Below are 21,636 nucleotides of genomic sequence, written 5' to 3'. Positions count from 1 at the left end.
TCTACTTTATGTATCACCGGTGTCGTCCAAGCACTTACAGACATGTATTTCCGATACAAGCCTGTGGATGGACTGAAATCCCACACCGACATTGCATCTGCTTCGTGCCAATCAGTTGCTTCTTCAGCTATTTTAACAATTCCTCCAAGGTCCTTCCAGGACTGAGTGTCTGCCCTTGTCAGTGAAATATGCGGCACAGCCTCAGGTTTTCCTCTGTACCATTTGTCTGCACTTTGGGTCAGCACTACACTACACACAGAGGTGGTTTTTCTGTCTGTGTATAGGTGTGCTACTGTCTGTAATTCTGATGGAATTTTCAGAAATCCTGCTCCATACCTTTCATCCTTTCATGGAGTGAATAGCATAGTTATGTGTAGACCTTTTGGTGACATCATTACTACGTGTTCTCTGTTTTCACAGGTCATCAGACCTTCCTCCAATAATTGTTCAGTTTGTCTCAACTCCGACAGATCCAAAGAGTACTGTCAGGCCTGGGCCAAATTTGTATATACAGTAGCAGGCTGTCTCACAGCTCTCATACCAACTACTGTTGGTGTGACTCCTATAGATAAGGCAGTCATCAAATCTCGTCCCAGTAAATTTACTGGACAATGGGGCGAATAAACCACAGAGACACAAGCAGTTTGGTTTGTTTCAGGATCTTCAAAATTGACAAACTTCAATATTTTCTCTGAATTCACCTGTCCATTTGCAGATTTTACCCAAACGACTTCTTTTGCAAATTTAGTTCCAGGAGGTCTGTCTGTTATCACTGTCCTACATGCTCCTGTGTCACAGAGAAAATCCATGTCCTGTCCATTTACCTTTAGAGTCACCCCAGGTCTTTCTTTCAGGAGTGGTAATGACCATACTCCATGAATATCCACTGTGATTATCTGTTTTTCTGGTAACTCATTAATGTTGTCACTTATTGGTGTGTTTGTTGTTACGTCCAGTATCTTAATCATATCATCTGAGTCAGTGGTCACATTGTGATTTCTAATCCATGCACTAATTTCTGGCTTCAAACCATTCAGGAGGGCTTGTTTCAGCTGATTTTGATATGCGCCCGCTTGATCATCATTATGCGGTATACCGCTGTTTGCACGGAAAACTGTCCCTAAACGCTGATTATAATCATCCACATCCTCATCTGCCTTTTGTTTACACGCATTTATTTTACCATAGTCCGCTTTCTGTTTAAACTTGTTTTTAACTCTGGTCATTAGATCGGTTATTTGAGCCTGTAACGCCGCTGCCGAATCTTCCTCATTCCCGTATGGCAGGACCGTGCTGTCTGTAGCATGTCCTGTAAATGTCCCTCTCACGGCCGTCTCATTATCTTCAGGTTTTACAAACATTACTTTCCCCTCTGACTTTCCTTTCTCGTCTTTCTTCCTCTTTATGGCCTCTACTCTCATCCGTGTTTCACTGAGCCATACTTTTACACTTTCTCTCTCTCCTTCTTTTCTTACTTTCCTGTTACCCTTTTTATTTGCTGCTGCTGCTGTAAGCTTTAACACCAAACCTTCACAATCTGGCATGACCAATTTACCTGAAAAGCCATATTTCTTTTTTCATTTAATTACACTCAACAAAAATATAAATGCAACACTTTTGGTTTTGCTCCCATTTTGTGTGAGATGAACTCAAAGATCTAAAACTTTTTCCACATACACAATATCACCATTTCCCTCAAATATTGTTCACAAACCAGTCTAAATCTGTGATAGTGAGCACTTCTCCTTTGCTGAGATAATCCATCCCACCTCACAGGTGTACCATATCAAGATGCTGATTAGACACCATGATTAGTGCGCCAAGAAAAAACTGTTGGGTTTGCCCCCTGTTTTTAAAGAAATGAGAGGCACAAACACTGAAAAGAACCCAGTCAGAGAGAGACAAATATATATTTTTTGCTCTGCGCAGAGGAGGAGAACAATGAAGCAGCTTGTAAGTGCTCAGCTACAAAGCTCTCCTAAAATCTCCTCCTCTGGCCCAGCCTTTTATTTAGTTCATCAACATGAGAAAAAACAAACAAGGACAGTCGGGAGAGGTCACACGAGTCATGTCTGCAAGAGGGAGATATTGGGACAAGGTGACTGCTGGAACCTTCCATTCCTGCGACATGAGCCTTGCGGCTCCCACAGCAGGATAAGGCACTTATGTCAAATGAAAAATAGTTTGCTCACTCATGAAGAATGCAGTCAACGAGTCTTTCTTTCTAAAACCTCCTCTTCTCACAAAGAGGAAAAATAATAAGCATAAACTATAAGAAAATAAATAATAATAATATAAGCATAAACTAAAGAAAATAAATAAGAGCATGAACTATATAAAATCCTTGACAGCAACGAAATAGAAGTCACAGATTTCTCTGATGCATCGCAATCATCCCAAAGACGTATCGTTATCTTTGGCTGCTTTCAGTGATGCCAGTATTTGGTTAGACTCTTTCTCTCCGATTGTTCTGTCTGAGTTATTTTCATTAGTTACTTCATCCAAACCATCAACATGTTTATTAGACCCCATTCCTACCAGGCTGCTCAAGGAAGCCCTACCATTATTTAATGCTTCGATCTTAAATATGATCAATCTATCTTTATTAGTTGGCTATGTACCACAGGCTTTTAAGGTGGCAGTAATTAAACCATTACTTAAAAAGCCATCACTTGACCCAGCTATCTTAGCTAATTATAGGCCAATCTCCAACCTTCCTTTTCTCTCAAAAATTCTTGAAAGGGTAGTTGTAAAACAGCTAACTGATCATCTGCAGAGGAATGGTCTATTTGAAGAGTTTCAGTCAGGTTTTAGAATTCATCATAGTACAGAAACAGCATTAGTGAAGGTTACAAATGATCTTCTTATGGCCTCGGACAGTGGACTCATCTCTGTGCTTGTTCTGTTAGACCTCAGTGCTGCTTTTGATACTGTTGACCATAAAATTTTATTACAGAGATTAGAGCATGCCATAGGTATTAAAGGCACTGCGCTGCGGTGGTTTGAATCATATTTGTCTAATAGATTACAATTTGTTCATGTAAATGGGGAATCTTCTTCACAGACTAAAGTTAATTATGGAGTTCCACAAGGTTCTGTGCTAGGACCAATTTTATTCACTTTATACATGCTTCCCTTAGGCAGTATTATTAGACAGTATTGCTTAAATTTTCATTGTTACGCAGATGATACCCAGCTTTATCTATCCATGAAGCCAGAGGACACACACCAATTAGCTAAACTGCAGGATTGTCTTACAGACATAAAGACATGGATGACCTCTAATTTCCTGCTTTTAAACTCAGATAAAACTGAAGTTATTGTACTTGGCCCCACAAATCTTAGAAACATGGTGTCTAACCAGATCCTTACTGTGGATGGCATTACCCTGACCTCTAGTAATACTGTGAGAAATCTTGGAGTCATTTTTGATCAGGATATGTCATTCAAAGCGCATATTAAACAAATATGTAGGACTGCTTTTTTGCATTTACGCAATATCTCTAAAATCAGAAAGGTCTTGTCTCAGAGTGATGCTGAAAAACTAATTCATGCATTTATTTCCTCTAGGCTGGACTATTGTAATTCATTATTATCAGGTTGTCCTAAAAGTTCCCTAAAAAGCCTTCAGTTAATTCAAAATGCTGCAGCTAGAGTACTGACGGGGACTAGAAGGAGAGAGCATATCTCACCCATATTGGCCTCTCTTCATTGGCTTCCTGTTAATTCTAGAATAGAATTTAAAATTCTTCTTCTTACTTATAAGGTTTTGAATAATCAGGTCCCATCTTATCTTAGGGACCTCGTAGTACCATATCACCCCAATAGAGCGCTTCGCTCTCAGACTCCAGGCTTACTTGTAGTTCCTAGGGTTTGTAAGAGGCAGAGCCTTCAGCTTTCAGGCTCCTCTCCTGTGGAACCAGCTCCCAATTCAGATCAGGGAGACAGACACCCTCTCTACTTTTAAGATTAGGCTTAAAACTTTCCTTTTTGCTAAATCTTATAGTTAGGGCTGGATCAGGTGACCCTGAACCATCCCTTAGTTATGCTGCTATAGACTTAGACTGCTGGGGGGTTCCCATGATGCACTGAGTGTTTCTTTCTCTTTTTGCTCTGTATGCACCACTCTGCATTTAATCATTAGTGATCGATCTCTGCTCCCCTCCACAGCATGTCTTTTTCCTGGTTCTCTCCCTCAGCCCCAACCAGTCCCAGCAGAAGACTGCCCCTCCCTGAGCCTGGTTCTGCTGGAGGTTTCTTCCTGTTAAAAGGGGGTTTTTCCTTCCCACTGTCGCCAAGTGCTTGCTCACAGGGGGTCGTTTTGACCGTTGGGGTTTTACATAATTATTGTATGGCCTTGCCTTACAATATAAAGCGCCTTGGGGCAACTGTTTGTTGTAATTTGGCGCTATATAAAAAAATTGATTGATTGAATCATGTCATAGAATTTTGTGGTATTAATAATTAATTCAATTTAGCAATTTAGAATAATAAATAGTATTAATTAATCAGTAATTAATGTTAATACTAATAATTATTAATAATAATTAATAGTAATTGCTATTTTTAATTGATTAATCATTAACTGATTTAGTAATTAAAATAAAACACTTAAACTATATCAGTCTGTGTGGAATGAATGTATACATTATACAAGTTTGACTTTTTGAATGGAATTACTGAAATAAATCCACTTTTTCATGATATTCTAATTATATGATCAGCACCTGTATGTATGTTCTGGGCTGTTGTATCTAGTTCTATTAACCTGATATTTCTTTTTCAAATTTTCCCTTTTTTGCATCCAGCCCTATTTCCTTTAGAAACTTCCTTGACTAATAATATCAGTCTGTTAGGACGTCAGGTTGTGTGTTACACATGTACATGTGTGTGTAGATATTTTCCAACTTACTTCTCCTCATTTTCTGCCTCATTTTCTTATTAGGAGTCAAGTGTGTTCAGGGCTCCTGTTTTACTAAATACACACACGTGTTACAGACCTTGAAATCCAACAGCAGGGGGCGCTATTATCCAAAGATTTATGAACATACAAATTAACTTGCTTATCCTTTATCACGATTTTATCCATTGTGAGATATAAAAGTGTTTTATCGTATCGTTTGTGTGTATGTGCATTATAACGCCTCAGCGCACGAGCGACATTACGATATTCTTCAGAACGACAATATACACAACATGTATCCAGCAGCAGACACGCTGCTGTCATAGACAACTGCCTTTAAAGTTTTTTGGCAAGTTATAACTTTCTAGACACTGTAATTTGTAATGAATGAAAGCTGTTTCATTTGTGCAGCTCTTTTGGCGCCATGTTTGTTTTTTCGGAGACAGTGATAAGCTCCTCCTACCCCTTCAAACAGAGTGTGCATCCAGATTCAATCCGTTTGAAGGGGTTTGTAGCCCTCCGCCTCCCTCCAAAGAGAGAATTCAGACACCCCTCTGTCTCTCGTGCCCATGCAAAACGGAGGGGAAGGGCTGAGGGGGAGAACTGAGATTCAGCCTAACAGTGTAATTAAATGTGTGCATTATTTACGAGGCTCAGCTGAAAAGTTCTGCCTTATTTCGGTAACGAGTAAGCTGTGGAGGTGAAACATACGAGACTCTGTACTGATTATCATGATACCAAACTGTTTTCACCTGCAGTTTCAGGCATATTCACAATCTCCCATGATGTAACATGATGGCACCATAGATGTACGTGCGTTTGAAACATGCTCGTGTTGAATCCAGCACGGCCCGTGGACCTTCAGCAAGCAGTGAGTACTTCCATGGTGACACCTGTGGGGATGTCACTACAGTCTGGAGGTGGGAGGAGTTTAAAGGGTGAAAATCCAGCCTTGACAACTCTGTGTGACCTGGCCTGTAGGGGGCGCCACATAATGGCCACACATCAAGTGAGAGGGTGAGGGCATAGTTTTCAGGTAAATGTTGGAACATGGCTGAAGTGAGCTGTGGGCACCCGCAGGTTGACCCACAGGGCGAACGGGTGGAGCTTAGCTCTCTACTGAGGTTACAGGTGAATTCCCAGGAAGTCATTAATAATTTAGGTAAACGAGGCTCCATGTCGTGTCTTTTTTCTTCACCCTCTGACGTGCACGTGCCAGCGAGCGTGTCCTGCTGGTGCTGTGTTCACGGCAGCAGGCCGTCGGTGCCTGCGAGTGCTACCTTTGCGTTCTGTATGTGGTTGGTTGATTGTTTGGCGCGTGTGTTGTGTCCAGCGGATGCAGTACACGTTAGATCACAAACAGTGTCCCCTGTGTTTTGTCTGTTTTAGTATCTGTCCTCTGTTGAGGAACCTGTGGTCATGATCTTTGATCTGGTCTTTACAGTATGTGGCTGTATGTGTGAACATGTCCAAATGTGTCTCCCTGGTGCCCGTCTGGGATTCTGGGTCTTAGGTTCTTGGTTAATGCCACATCAGAAGTAGGGCAAGACCTGCACCATCTTCTAGTTCCCACATTTGTCTTCCTGCTCTAAACACGCTTCCTTTGTTGTTTTCTGTGCCTTTGGCAGGACGTTACCTCATAGACAGATGAACTATGGCTTACCTTACAGTCTTCCACGTGTCGAGCCTCATCAAGCCTTACCTCCTAAACCTCCGTCTCATCCAGCCATGGTAGTCCCTCAGCAACCATATCGGTGGGCTCCTCCCCATTCCTACTGTCCTGACATCGATCCCTTCCACTCACAGCAGAGCAGGACCAACTGTCCTCCAGTGCAGTCCAGATGGAAGTCAGCTTCCCAACCTTCTCAGCGTCCTCTACGATGGCACAGTTCCACGTCCTGGATTCGGTCTAAAGGCTATGGCCATGCTGGGAATGCTGCTGGTCTCTGTGCAGACTTTGTAGATCCGTACACACACTGAATGCCCGCTGTTGAAGCAGACTTCAGCACACTCACCTCCAATGTGTTGACCATTTATTCTTTAGACCTGATCTTTTTCTGCTTCTGTTGCTCCAGAAAGATATCTGTTCTTCATTTTGAGATGGTGCAAAAGACAAGATATTATCTCCAGGGATGTTGTAGAGTGGCGGACCACAGCAGCGGAGGATCTGTTGTTGGTGACGTTCCTCTGTGGACAAGCCTACATTTGATGTCCACCTGCATATGACATCCTGGAGATATTGTTTGAGTGGTCTGGACTGGCTGCAGACCGTTGGTCTGCCTGTGAACTGTCAGTCTGCAGACTGCCTGCAGACCATCGGCCTGCAGACGTGGTCTGTGGGCTTCTTGCAGGCTTTATTTGTAACTGCCCAGTTTGTGTAACTTTTTAAGGATGTAGACTGGATGTCCACTGTTCTGAACAAGTCCTTTGTTTCGAGGGTCACATCATGTAAACCACCCACAAAAAAAGGCTTCCAAACATCATCTCTAATTAACCAGAAGTATTTTTAAGAGCTTTTCCACAGATCAACAAAGTGGGAATAAAATATTTTTGTGCATAGAAGAAACAGACATTAACACAAACATACCTGGCAGTTGCCATAGCAACTGTTTACTAAGTTTTTCTAAAATGCTGGAATTAGTGTGGATTATGATTTTGTTTGTTTTGGTGCGGGGATGTGAGGGGATCTGCTGCTGTAAGGTCCATATAACACGTGATGCTTCTGCCACATGGTGATGTGCTTTTTGAGGAAAACATTTTAACATTGACAAGGTAGATTTTGGGGGGGGGGGGGTGTTTTAACATTTAACGTTAGTTAAAATGGATGGAATGTTTTTTTTTCCTCAAAATTCTGACATGAAAACATGAAATTCTGACAACATGAAAAAAGGTGTTTTTTTGTTTTGTTTTTTTTGTTTGTTTTTTGTTTTTTAGAAATCACATGTATTCACGCTCTGCTGTGAAGCTGAAAATTGAGCTCAGGTGCCTCCTGTTTCCACTGAGCGTCCTTGAGATGTTTCTACAGTTTAATTGGAGTCCACCTGGAGTCAATTCAGTTGATTAGACATGATTTGGAAAGACACACACCTGTCTACATATAAGGTCCTACAGTTGACAGTCAGAGCACAAACCAACCATGAAGTCAAAGGAATTATCTGTAGACCTCTGAGACAGGATTGACTGGAGGCACAAACTGGGGGAAGGGACAGAAACATTTCTGCTGCTTTGAAGGTCAGTTCAAATCCACCAGGACTCTTCCGAGAGCTGGACGCCTGTCTAATCTGAGCAATCGGGAGAGAAGGGCCTTAGTCAGGGAAGCGTGTGCGTGCGTGCACACAGTGGTGGGCACAGCTAACCAAAAAGTTAGCTTCAATAACTGTTAATCTGGTAACTGAAAAGTTAACTTTTATAAAACTAAACTAACAAACCCCTAAAAAAAAAAAACATTGGCAGAAATTACAGATAAAAGCTAAAACAATTTTAGTATTGACTCCAGTACACTGGCAGCTACTGACACAAGTCAGAGTTTCTGTCTCAGATCAGCCTTCACTCAGCAAAAGAGAGTTGGTGACCAGAGAGAAAGGAAGAGGGAGAAAGAAAACAAAGATCATTTATTTTCACAGACTAGCAGACATATCACAGGGGTCATGCACAGCCAGACAGTTTTGACTTATGGTTAAAATTTTAAACTAATTCCAGACAAGTCATTGAAATTAACGTCACCTGTCATTTTATAAAGTGAAAATATCAACTATATGTTTTAGTTTTAAAGTAATGCTCTAATTTTGAAGGTTTTAGCGTTTACAGACACGTGCTGCAGTGCATTATGGGAAAACAAGTTTTCTGTCATTAGTGGTTGGTCGGTATATGTCCAAACCAACACGCATTACTGTAACATAAAGAACGCTTCTGATTGGTCAGAAGTTTTATGACATCACTACGTGCTCCTACGCTTCTGCATTGTCATCTCCCCTTTAGATTTTATGTGCGGACGAGAAATAATAGGACAGTGTTTTTATGAAAATGGGTGTTTTTTTTTTTTTGTTTTGTTTTTTTTGCATGGCTCCCAGCTGTAGTAATGAGCGGTATAGAAGAAAGAATGTTAGCTATCATGTGGTATCATTGAAAAATAAGGGAAGGCTCGGGCAGTGGGTAAGCCCGAAGAAACTAAAGGACCCTCCAATTACTAGGTTCTCCAAAGTGTGTCATTTCGAGCAGGACTATTATGAAAGAGATTTTCGAGCGGAGCTCATGGATTCTAAACCAAGGACACTGCAATCCCAACGATATTTTACTTCAGTAGATGTATAAGCATGGTGCAATCTACAGTCAACGCAGGCCCCAGACACAGGCTCTTGGCCAAGAACAAAGCCAGCTCTAGCACCGAGACAAGCGAGGAAGCAGGAAGCCTTTGCAGGAGGTGAGTTTCAAAAGTATTTATCACTCTAGCTGAGAACACGATATAAATTCTAAGGTTAACTGGTGCACAGTCACAGTCATAATTCTAACAACAAACATGGACAGAAAACTGGAAGTTCAGCAAAGTTCATCGCCATATTTGTTGTTTTTTGTTTTTGTTTTTTTCTCCCCTCTCCTGTCTCTGTTGTATCAGGGGCAGCTCCAGAGATTTTTATTTTTTTTTTCCTGCAGGTGTTTTTTCTTTCTATGAGGTGCTATGGGCTCATGTGTCATGACGGCTCTCTGCTACACTTTTGCCACATTCACAGGCGTGCGCACACATAGCCACTTTCTGATCCGCGGCTGTCACTAATGACATACAGAATGACCAAAACCACACACAAACCTCGGCTACTGTTCAATATACAGTAAATTGTCACAGACCTACACATGGAGCCTATAGCCTCAGGAGAAAAATGCCAACAGCAGCCAGAGAGAAAACCTTTCCCCTCCCATTGATGTCTTCATAACAGCACAAAGCGCGCCTATTGTTGTGAAAAGCATCAATGATTTGGTTGCTGTCCAGAGGTCGTGTTCTCTGAGGGGTATGGAGTGACACCGGGTCACTGGTTTGTCTGTCCCCACTGCTGTTCCTCAGGTAGTTCTTTAGGTGTCAGACTTCACTTCCACTCATGGATATTTGGGCAGCAAAAAAACAAAACATTTCAGCAACTGCAGTAGGACGTCATCATTGATGCTGAAAGCTCATCCATGCCTTTTGTCTCCTCTAGGCTTGATTACTGCAAGTCCCTGCTCTTTGGGATCTCTGGAAAAACCTTCAAAGGCTTCAAAAAGTGTACATAAACAGCAGCACATCACACGTATACTCCATAACCTTCACTGGCTCCCCATCACCTACAGAAACCATTTTAAGATTGCTCTCATCACCCGTCAATGCATCCATGGTAATGCCCCCACCTATCTCAAAGACCTCCTCATTCCCCACACATCCTCCTGTTCCCTCCGTTTACACAATACTAATCCTCTCCGTCGCCCTCGCACCAAACTTCACACCATGGGAGACGGGGCCGTCTGTTCAGCTGCTCCTCATACAGTAGTGTTCAGAATAATAGTAGTGCTATGTGACTAAAAAGATTAATCCAGGTTTTGAGTATATTTCTTATTGTTACATGGGAAACAGGGTACCAGTAGATTCTCACAAATCCAACAAGACCAAGCATTCATGATATGCACACTCTTAAGGCTATGAAATTGGACTATTAGTAAAAAAAAGTAGAAAAGGGGGTGTTCACAATAATAGTAGTGTGGCATTCAGTCAGTGAGTGTCAATTTTGTGGAACAAACAGGTGTGAATCAGGTGTCCCCTATTTAAGGATGAAGCCAGCACCTGTTGAACATGCTTTTCTCTTTGAAAGCCTGAGGAAAATGGGACGTTCAAGACATTGTTCAGAAGAACAGCGTAGTTTGATTAAAAAGTTGATTGGAGAGGGGAAAACTTATACGCAGGTGCAAAAAATTATAGGCTGTTCATCTACAATGATCTCCAATGCTTTAAAATGGACAAAAAAAAACATGCATGGAAGAAAACTGAAAACAACCATCAAAATGGATAGAAGAATAACCAGAATGGCAAAGGCTCACCCATTGATCAGCTCCAGGATGATCAAAGACAGTCTGGAGTTACCTGTAAGTGCTGTGACAGTTAGAAGACGCCTGTGTGAAGCTAATTTATTTGCAAGAATCCCCCGCAAAGTCCCTCTGTTAAATAAAAGACGTGCAGAAGAGGTTACAATTTGCCAAAGAACACATCAACTGGCCTAAAGAGAAATAGAGGAATATTTTTTGGACTGATGAGAGTAAAATTGTTCTTTTTGGGTCCAAGGGCCACAGACAGTTTGTGAGACGACCCCCAAACTCTGAATTCACGTTTTGTTTGAATTGACGTTTGTTTTTTTGACAGACAAAAACATGCTCCACGAAAATCACAAATATCAGGCACTATTAAAAAACCTATTCAGATGTGTAAGTCATATTAAGAATGTCAGGAATGTGCCAAGAATGACGCAAACATGACATTCGTAACACGTCTATGTGCAAACGCAGTAAAAGGAATTAACGCATTTCCAGATGTCATCTTCCAAAACAAGGGTGTCATGTGGAGAACAGTTTTCATCTGTGATGATGAATCCAAGCAGCAGGTCAGATTAAGACTATTTTTTTTTCCATGAGCCGACTTTTAAAGGTTTAGTATCCACTGCTACATTGATTAGCCCCATGTCTTCTTCCGCATTTCTTATAAGAGCGTTACAGCGCCACATACAGGCCTGGCATATGAACTGCAGCATTTTCACTCTCACTTGATCTGTGTGAACAGACATTTCTTGAATGGAACACTTTTTGAAAATGACAAAGAAAAAGTTTCAGTGTAGACAAGGCCTTAAAACATAGGATGGAATTAAGTAAAATAATGAGGAATTATTTTTTGGGGGGGGTGCTATGACAAATCCAGGGGGAGTGCTAGCACCACCCGTGTGTGTGTGTTGCTTTGGCTGCCTGCGCAGCCTATGTTATGCATAATAGATACTAGCAGATAATATACGAGCATATGCATTATCATATATGCATTATCTGCTAGTAAAAACTGATAGACGTGTGTGTGTGTGTATATATATATATATATATACACACACATTGTTTATCTGCCCCTGTTGTTTTGTGTGGTTTCACTAGCTGAACAGCATGCATGTGCATTTGTGATTTTTATAAAGCACATTTCACAATAGTCAACACCAAAAGTGTGTGCAACAGGTCTGGGTACAGTTGTCAATAAAAATGATCAAAATACATTGCAAATGCACATTTTGATGATGGGCAGGCAATATATAGTGTGTATCTTTCATTTCATGTCGATATAGAACTAAGAAAATCCCCACACACACATTTTCTGTGCATTACTTGCATCTGGCTCTGTCAATGCAATGTTCTCAAACAATTTATTGTTTTTCAGATACACAAGTCATTGGACCTGGAACTTAGGAACAGCCGTGTGGAACTTGGCAGTGGTATCATGACAGCAGTTTGTGAACCACCAATCCAAGAAGCATGTGACCAACCACCACCAGTCCCCAAACCACTCAAACTGTCAATTGGAGTCCAGACCGATGGCACATCTGTGTGTGCTGCCCCCTGCTGTCATGGGGAACCCCAAAAATGCTGTTCACCCTGTTGCAATGGAGCCCCTCTGTCACAGCTTCATATTCAACCACTTAAGCATGAATGTCTGTAATACTCACAATATGGTCGACTCCTAACTAAGGCCGGGTTCACACGGCAGGATAATTAGGCCGATATCGGACCCGATCTTCCCCTTCCGACAATCTTAAGGACGCCCCGACAATCGTGATGACACTAAAGATATTCTTATCCGATATTCCTGTCATGTGTGGTGTTAAGAGGACTCTGATCTGCTCGGAAGGATGTCAGGAGCGCTCTGATCGCAAATCGGGGATATTCAACATGTTGGATTTTTTTTTTGGCCCGATATCGCAGCGTGTGTATGGTGTCCTCCGACCAAAACAAGTACGCAGAAAGCGAGGTGACGGACGCACAGGGCGGAAAATAAAATCAAAACAGCTGTTCTGACTTACCAGAAAGTGCTGTGGTGGCGCTGTCTCCACTCCTTTAAAGAACGCCTTTTCTTTTTCTTTTTGTATCATTTTTTCCCCTCTGTTTTAAATAATCCACAAAATATCTCTGTTTGTTTACTCTGAAGTCACGTTTAATCTCGAGAGATTTTGAGAGATTTCCTGTCTGAGCTGTGAATGTCCGTGTGTGAAATCTGTTCGTGTGTGGTGTTGTCTTTGCTGTGTGGCTGAACACCACACACTGTACGACCAAAACCTGTTAAGCTGGGTTCACACCAGGCGCGATCAGACACTAAAAATTCACGTGGGTCGCCAGGCGACGGACGCGCCTCCTTCGCCCGGTGTGTCGCTCTGCTTGGGTGGACTTTCGCTGCGAAAATTCGGCCCGGTGCGTCATCAAATAGGAGGAGCTTCTATTCCACTCGCCGGCTGCAGTTGTCAGTCAAGTTAACATGACGGACCTTGATCACACGGAGCGAGTTGTTGTGAAAAGCTCCCAATACAGAGAGTATCATTATTTGCTGCAGGAGCTGTGTCTGGGTGACGGCTGCTTTCAGCGGTCCTTCCACCTCTGCGGGACCCAGTTTGAGGACCAACTGTCCCGTTCACACGCGCACATGTAAATAGTAAAAAAAAAAAAAAGAAACTCTGCTGCTTGCTGCTCCTCGCTCTTCCCCCAAAAAACTCTGTCATAATTGTGTTTAGAAACCAGTCACCATTTGTTTTATTATACAGCTGTGTAGTTAATAAGTAAAATAATCTCCATGGACGATTCCCACGTGCGCACGTAAAATAAAAAGAAACTCCGCTCCCCGCTGCTGTGGTGCTGCTGCTCGCTCCAAAAACTGTCATGATTTTGAAATAAAGGACAAAAGAGACACAAGTCCTGCTCACAGGCTGCTACCAGATACAATCAATCAATCAATCAATTTTTTTATATAGCGCCAAATCACAACAAACAGTTGCCCCAAGGCGCTTTATATTGTAAGGCAAGGCCATACAATAATTATGTAAAACCCCAACGGTCAAAACGACCCCCTGTGAGCAAGCACTTGGCTACAGTGGGAAGGAAAAACTCCCTTTTAACAGGAAGAAACCTCCAGCAGAACCAGGCTCAGGGAGGGGCAGTCTTCTGCTGGGACTGGTTGGGGCTGAGGGAGAGAACCAGGAAAAAGACATGCTGTGGAGGGGAGCAGAGATCGATCACTAATGATTAAATGCAGAGTGGTGCATACAGAGCAAAAAGAGAAAGAAACAGTGCATCATGGGAACCCCCCAGCAGTCTACGTCTATAGCAGCATAACTAAGGGATGGTTCAGGGTCACCTGATCCAGCCCTAACTATAAGCTTTAGCAAAAAGGAAAGTTTTAAGCCTAATCTTAAAAGTAGAGAGGGTGTCTGTCTCCCTGATCTGAATTGGGAGCTGGTTCCACAGGAGAGGAGCCTGAAAGCTGAAGGCTCTGCCTCCCATTCTACTCTTACAAACCCTAGGAACTACAAGTAAGCCTGGAGTCTGAGAGCGAAGCGCTCTATTGGGGTGATATGGTACTACGAGGTCCCTAAGATAAGATGGGACCTGATTATTCAAAACCTTATAAGTAAGAAGAAGAATTTTAAATTCTATTCTAGAATTAACAGGAAGCCAATGAAGAGAGGCCAATATGGGTGAGATATGCTCTCTCCTTCTAGTCCCCGTCAGTACTCTAGCTGCAGCATTTTGAATTAACTGAAGGCTTTTTAGGGAACTTTTAGGACAACCTGATAATAATGAATTACAATAGTCCAGCCTAGAGGAAATAAATGCATGAATTAGTTTTTCAGCATCACTCTGAGACAAGACCTTTCTGATTTTAGAGATATTGCGTAAATGCAAAAAAGCAGTCCTACATATTTGTTTAATATGCGCTTTGAATGACATGTCCTGATCAAAAATGACTCCAAGATTTCTCACAGTATTACTAGAGGTCAGGGTAATGCCATCCAGAGTAAGGATCTGGTTAGACACCATGTTTCTAAGATTTGTGGGGCCAAGTACAATAACTTCAGTTTTATCTGAGTTTAAAAGCAGGAAATTAGAGGTCATCCATGTCTTTATGTCTGTAAGACAATCCTGCAGTTTAGCTAATTGGTGTGTGTCCTCTGGCTTCATGGATAGATAAAGCTGGGTATCATCTGCGTAACAATGAAAATTTAAGCAATACTGTCTAATAATACTGCCTAAGGGAAGCATGTATAAAGTGAATAAAATTGGTCCTAGCACAGAACCTTGTGGAACTCCATAATTAACTTTAGTCTGTGAAGAAGATTCCCCATTTACATGAACAAATTGTAATCTATTAGACAAATATGATTCAAACCACCGCAGCGCAGTGCCTTTAATACCTATGGCATGCTCTAATCTCTGTAATAAAATTTTATGGTCAACAGTATCAAAAGCAGCACTGAGGTCTAACAGAACAAGCACAGAGATGAGTCCACTGTCCGAGGCCATAAGATCATTTGTAACCTTCACTAATGCTGTTTCTGTACTATGATGAATTCTAAAACCTGACTGAAACTCTTCAAATAGACCATTCCTCTGCAGATGATCAGTTAGCTGTTTTACAACTACCCTTTCAAGAATTTTTGAGAGAAAAGGAAGGTTGGAGATTGGCCTATAATTATCTAAGATAGCTGGGTCAAGTGATGGCTTTTTAAGTAATGGTTTAATTACTGCCACCTTAAAAGCCTGTGGTACATAGGCAACTAACAAAGATAGATTGATCATATTTAAGATCGAAGCATTAAATAATGGTAGGGCTTCCTTGAGCAGCCTGGTAGGAATGGGGTCTAATAAACATGTTGATGGTTTGGATGAAGTAACTAATGAAAATAACTCAGACAGAACAATCTGAAAGAAAGAGTCTAACCAAATACCGGCATCACTGAAAGCCAAAGATAACGATACGTCTTTGGGATGGTTATGAGTCATTTTTTCTCTAATAGTTAAAACTTTATTAGCAAAGAAAGACATGAAGTCATTACTAGTTAAAGTTAAAGGAATACTCGGCTCAATAGAGCTCTGACTCTTTGTCAGCCTGGCTACAGTGCTGAAAAGAAACCTGGGGTTGTTCTTATTTTCTTCAATTAGTGATGAGTAGTAAGATGTCCTAGCTTTACGGAGGGCTTTTTTATAGAGCAACAGACTCTTTTTCCAGGCTAAGTGAAGATCTTCTAAATTAGTGAGACGCCATTTCCTCTCCAACTTACGGGTTATCTGCTTTAAGCTACGAGTTTGAGAGTTATACCACGGAGTCAGGCACTTCTGATTTAAAGCTCTCTTTTTTAGAGGAGCTACAGCATCCAAAGTTGTCTTCAATGAGGATGTAAAACTATTGATGAGATACTCTATCTCACAGAGTTTAGGTAACTACTCTGCACTGTGTTGGTATATGGCATTAGAGAACATAAAGAAGGAATCATATCCTTAAACCTAGTTACAGCGCTTTCTGAAAGACTTCTAGTGTAATGACTTATTCCCCACTGCTGGGTAGTCCATCAGAGTAAATGTAAATGTTATTAAGAAATGATCAGACAGAAGGGAGTTTTCAGGGAATACTGTTAAGTCTTCTATTTCCATACCATAAGTCAGAACAAGATCTAAGATATGATTAAAGTGGTGGGTGGACTCATTTACTTTTTGAGCAAAGCCGATAGAGTCTAATAATAGATTAAATGCAGTGTTGAGGCTGTCATTCTCAGCATCTGTGTGGATGTTAAAATCGCCCACTATAATTATCTTATCTGAGCTAAGCACTAAGTCAGACAAAAGGTCTGAAAATTCACAGAGAAACTCACAGTAACGACCAGGTGGACGATAGATAATAACAAATAAAACTGGTTTTTGGGACTTCCAATTTGGATGGACAAGACTAGGAGACAAGCTTTCAAATGAATTAAAGCTCTGTCTGGGTTTTTGATTAATTAATAAGCTGGAATGGAAGATTGCTGATAATCCTCCACCTCGGCCCGTGCTACGAGCATTCTTACAGTTAGTGTGACTCGGGGGTGTTGACTCATTTAAACTAACATATTCATCCTGCTGTAACCAGGTTTCTGTAAGGCAGAATAAATCAATATGTTGATCAATTATTATATCATTTACCAACAGGGACTTAGAAGAGAGAGACCTAATGTTTAATAGACCACATTTAACTGTTTTAGTCTGTGGTGCAGTTGAAGGTGCTATATTATTTTTTCTTTTTGAATTTTTATGCTTAAATAGATTTTTGCTGGTTATTGGTAGTCTGGGAGCAGGCACCGTCTCTACGGGGATGGGGTAATGAGGGGATGGCAGGGGGAGAGAAGCTGCAGAGAGGTGTGTAAGACTACAACTCTGCTTCCTGGTCCCAACCCTGGATAGTCACGGTTTGGAGGATTTAAGAAAATTGGTCAGATTTCTAGAAATGAGAGCTGCTCCATCCAAAGTGGGATGGATGCCGTCTCTCCTAACAAGACCAGGTTTTCCCCAGAAGCTTTGCCAATTATCTATGAAGCCCACCTCATTTTTTGGACACCACTCAGACAGCCAGCAATTCAAGGAGAACATGCGGCTAAACATGTCACTTCCGGTCCGATTGGGGAGGGGCCCAGAGAAAACTACAGAGTCCGACATTGTTTTTGCAAAGTTACACACCGATTCAATGTTAATTTTAGTGACCTCCGATTGGCGTAACCGGGTGTCATTACTGCCGACGTGAATTACAAATTTACGCTTAGCCTTAGCCAGCAGTTTCAAATTTCCTTCAATGTCGCCTGCTCTGGCCCCCGGAAGACAATTGACTATGGTTGCTGGTGTCGCTAACTTCACATTTCTCAAAACAGAGTCGCCAATAACCAGAGTTTGATCCTCGGCGGGTGTGTCGTCGAGTGGGGAAAAACGGTTAGAGATGTGAACGGGTTGGCGGTGTACACGGGGCTTCTGTTTAGGGCTACGCTTTCTCCTCACAGTCACCCAGTCAGCCTGCTTTCCCGGCTGCTCGGGATCTGCCAGGGGGGAACTAACAGCGGCTAAGCTACCTTGGTCCGCACCGACTACAGGGGCCTGGCTAGCTGTAGAATTTTCCACGGTGCGGAGCCGAGTCTCCAATTCGCCCAGCCTGGCCTCCGAAGCTACGAATAAGCTACAAGTACCGTTACTGCTAAAGGAGGCCGAGGAATAACTAAGCATTTCACACCCAGAGCAGAAAAGTGCGGGAGAGACAGGAGAAGCCGCCATGCTAAATCGGCTAAGAGCTAGTAGCTACGCTAAGCTAGCGGATTCCTAAAAACACGCAAAATGAATAATGTGTAAATAATTTAGAGGTGATTCAGCAGAAGGAGTGCTTTAGTTAAGGCACGTAAAGATTACACTGGGAAACAAATCGTAATCTAGATAACTAGATCAATCTAACTGCGCAGATTAAACAGCTAACAGATACAGAAAAACACCGCTGTGCTCCGGAACAGGAAGTGATACAATACCGCAGTGAGAGCCAACCACCAGTCAGGACATATTCACATCTTCAGTCAAACTCCAGACAACTCCATGTCACCACATATTCAGTCCCTGATTGGTCATTGCGGTGCGACAAGACGAAAAAGTTCAGATTTTTGAACTTGGGGAGGAGGGCAATGCGACGTGACACGACGCAATATCGCGCCACAAACGCTCAAAATCGCTTCACTCGCGTCCGTCGCGCTGCGCGGTTTTGCGCCAAAATCCGTCCTTACATAGGGATTACATGGCAACCTGTGGCTGCAGTCGCTCGCGTCGCGCCTGGTGTGAACGCGGCATTTGAGCTATGATTTTTTTTTTTTTTATCTTCACGTGTGTGTGGTCTCTCAGGTTTTGGAAACCTAAACATCATTTTAAAATCCTGTCGTGTGAACCAGGCTTAACCTGGCCTCACAAAGTCAGCAGTCTTACAGGAATAAGAAACTACCCCCTAGTGGCCAGAGGTACACTCTGCACCCCCACCCCAGTCCGGATAGCTATGAACTGGAATAGGTTAATGGACTCAGCCCCGTATCCAATGGCCTGTCTCGGGTTCGTAGCGTGTGGGTGGCTTCCTCATGCGACTCAGCTGAGGAAGCCCGGCGGTGATGTTGGAGACTACTGCATCCGAGGTGGCACCTGCAAAAACAGTGTCACTTTGGGCCCGAGGCAGGATGGTGCCTCCTCGGGGGGGCGTCATGGGAGGAGGGTGTCCAAAGCTTCGTTGGGTCCATCTGCTGCTTGCGGCGCAAACTCCTGGGGCAACACTGGCCCCGGGTGGGCAGGTAGGGGCGGGTGTTCCAAGTCCGTGGGTGGCGGTGACAGTGCAGCTAGCTGCTGACAGGCATAAGCGGTGGCTGGCGTGTAGCCATGGAGGAATCAGTAGTTGCGCGAAAGTCAGGCATCCTGACCCGTCAACCCTAACCCAATACTGGTCATGACCCATTAACTCCACAGTGACTACTGACCTGTCCCATTTTTTTGTGGACTCTGGTCTCCGTCCCAGCGCCAAGATAAGATAAGCCTTTATTGATCTCACAGTGGAGAAATTCACGTTACGTCAGCTCAATGGGTGGAGTGGTCTCGAGTGAGCCCTCAAAAACTCTGTGGAATGGGACATCCAGGTCCGAAGGACATCCTCCTTCACTGCCCATACCTGGCGCCAGAGTAGTCGAACATGTGGGTTTGAGAATTTCTGTTGAATTTTTCTGTTGAATCTCGAAGGGGGCGTCCAAAGATAATCTGTGCAAGTGAGAGATTGCAGTCGGGTTCGGGCGTGTTGCACAACTGCAGCATGGCACACAGAAAACGGTCATGATCAACACTGCCAGTTGGGCCAGTGTTGGACATCAGGAGGCGCTTGGCAGTCTTCACAGCAATCTCTGCCCTCCCATTAGACTGAGGAAAACTGACTGAGGACACACAATGTTTGACGTGCCATAAGTGGAGGAAGTCCTCCCTATGGCTCGCTATGTACTCTGGACCACTGTCGCTTGAAAGTTCCTCCAGAACGTCAAAGGTGGCAAAGAACATGCAAAGGTGGTGAACCAGACAAGCTGAGCTCCCCAGGTCAGTGCCTGCAGTGGAGCATAGGAACTCCACTCAGCCCGAGAGTCGGTCACCGACAACTAGTAGTAGTAGTGGTGGCCTCCGTAATCAAAGAAGTCAGCAAACACTGCCTCAAATGGGATGGACGGAGGCGAGGATGGGATGGGGGGTGTGGCTGCTTGTGATGGTGCATTGCGATTACAGTCCACACAGCCATGCCTGATGGCTCGGATGTCTTTCGACATCCCAGGCCAGTACACTATGGCACGGGTGCACTGTTTGATTGCTGAAGTCTCTTGGTGGGCAGCATGGAGGTGCCTAAGGACTCTTTCACAGAGTGATGGGGGAACCATGACACGGTTGTGATATAGTAGCACACCATCTTGTGAATAGATAGGCTCGCTAGGACAGGTTCATTTGCATCAACCTTATCCTCGTGCTCGATCAGATACAGAAGGTGGGCAAGGTGTAGTGGAAAGATGTTTTTGGGATATGTTGATATTATCACTTGTGGATAATTTTACCTTGAATAATTGGGGCACCACCTATGACTGAATGATATAACAAGGTTATAATATCAATGATTTTAGGGTCAGTCAATAGGAAATATTAAATCGGTCTCTGATCTTCCGGTTGGAAGCTCTACAGGTCACAGTCCGATTCCTCTGTAAACCATACAAACCACAGACACTGTATACGTTTAAACATTTATTTAACTCAGTCACGGGTTGAATAACAGGACATATCACAGTAATGCAATTTTCTGATGACGAAGTTCAATGAACAATTATTATGACATTTATGTAATATGGTTTAGTTGTGGGAGTTTAACAATGAGTTACATCCTAGTCAGCAGGGGACTTACTTTGGTATTTATTAACGTGAGATATTGTTAATGACAGGGAATAGAATTAAATAAAGCCACTCCGCTTAGATTCTGACAGAAAACCCAGGCTTACTTGAGGGCAGTGCAGGTAGAATCTCTGTGAAGTCAAATGCTGGGAGTCATCTCGTCTCCAGTCGATGAATCGTCTGTCTGCAACAGCTACTTCAGGGATCTTGGCAAAGGGACTCTGCTGGTCACCGAGCCCAGTTTTGTTGGTTACCAGGGGTGATTTGTTGTTAAACTGCGACTTTGACGGTGTTTCAAATCGCTGTGCGGCTCAGGCTGACCTGGATGTATAGATCTCTGCAGCTATATCTCGCTATCTGGGGTCATCAGAATAAAGGTTTGAGTGTCTTTATTCTCTATTCGCCAAAAACAAAAATTAATCTTTTGTCGTTCTCTCTGGAAGTCAGGTCAAATCAAAACTCAATACAAAAATAACTGACTTTGTAAGAAAAATGCTCACGAGATGAATTTGGAGTTTAAGAAGAAAAAGGTTTTAACTTGAAAAATCGTCAAAGGAAGTTAAGATAATCTTTATTGATCTCACAGAGGAGAAATTCACGTTACGTCAGCTCTTAAGAAAACACACAAGGTGGGTGTAGAGGAAAATGTTCATCGAACAGCGTGTGCAAGGTTAAGCAATAATAGTAATCAGTGTTGTAGATGTGGGAGTGTGCATGCCCTCCCCTACCTGTTTGGAAGTTCTTGGTTGTGTGCA

At 42.8% G+C, this 21,636-nt stretch overlaps 1 protein-coding gene across 1 annotated transcript in view; it reads left to right on the top strand.

The window, feature by feature from the left end:
- The window catches only part of dusp11 (dual specificity phosphatase 11 (RNA/RNP complex 1-interacting)), a 67,871-nt gene extending 60,208 nt beyond the window's left edge, over window positions 1–7,663 (top strand). Inside the window, exons 10-11 of the mRNA XM_034192828.1 lie at window positions 6,528–6,923; window positions 6,984–7,663. Coding sequence (XP_034048719.1) covers window positions 6,528–6,883 — 356 coding nt within the window. The 3' untranslated portion in view covers window positions 6,884–6,923; window positions 6,984–7,663. The remainder of the gene's footprint in view (window positions 1–6,527; window positions 6,924–6,983) is intronic.
- Window positions 7,664–21,636: the final 13,973 nt, after the last annotated feature.

This window comes from Thalassophryne amazonica, chromosome 17 (genome assembly GCF_902500255.1).
Source record: "Thalassophryne amazonica chromosome 17, fThaAma1.1, whole genome shotgun sequence".
NCBI classification, from domain to species: Eukaryota; Metazoa; Chordata; class Actinopteri; order Batrachoidiformes; family Batrachoididae; genus Thalassophryne; species Thalassophryne amazonica.
The sequence above is the reverse complement of the archived record's forward strand: the minus strand, read 5'-3'. Positions and strand labels throughout refer to the sequence as shown.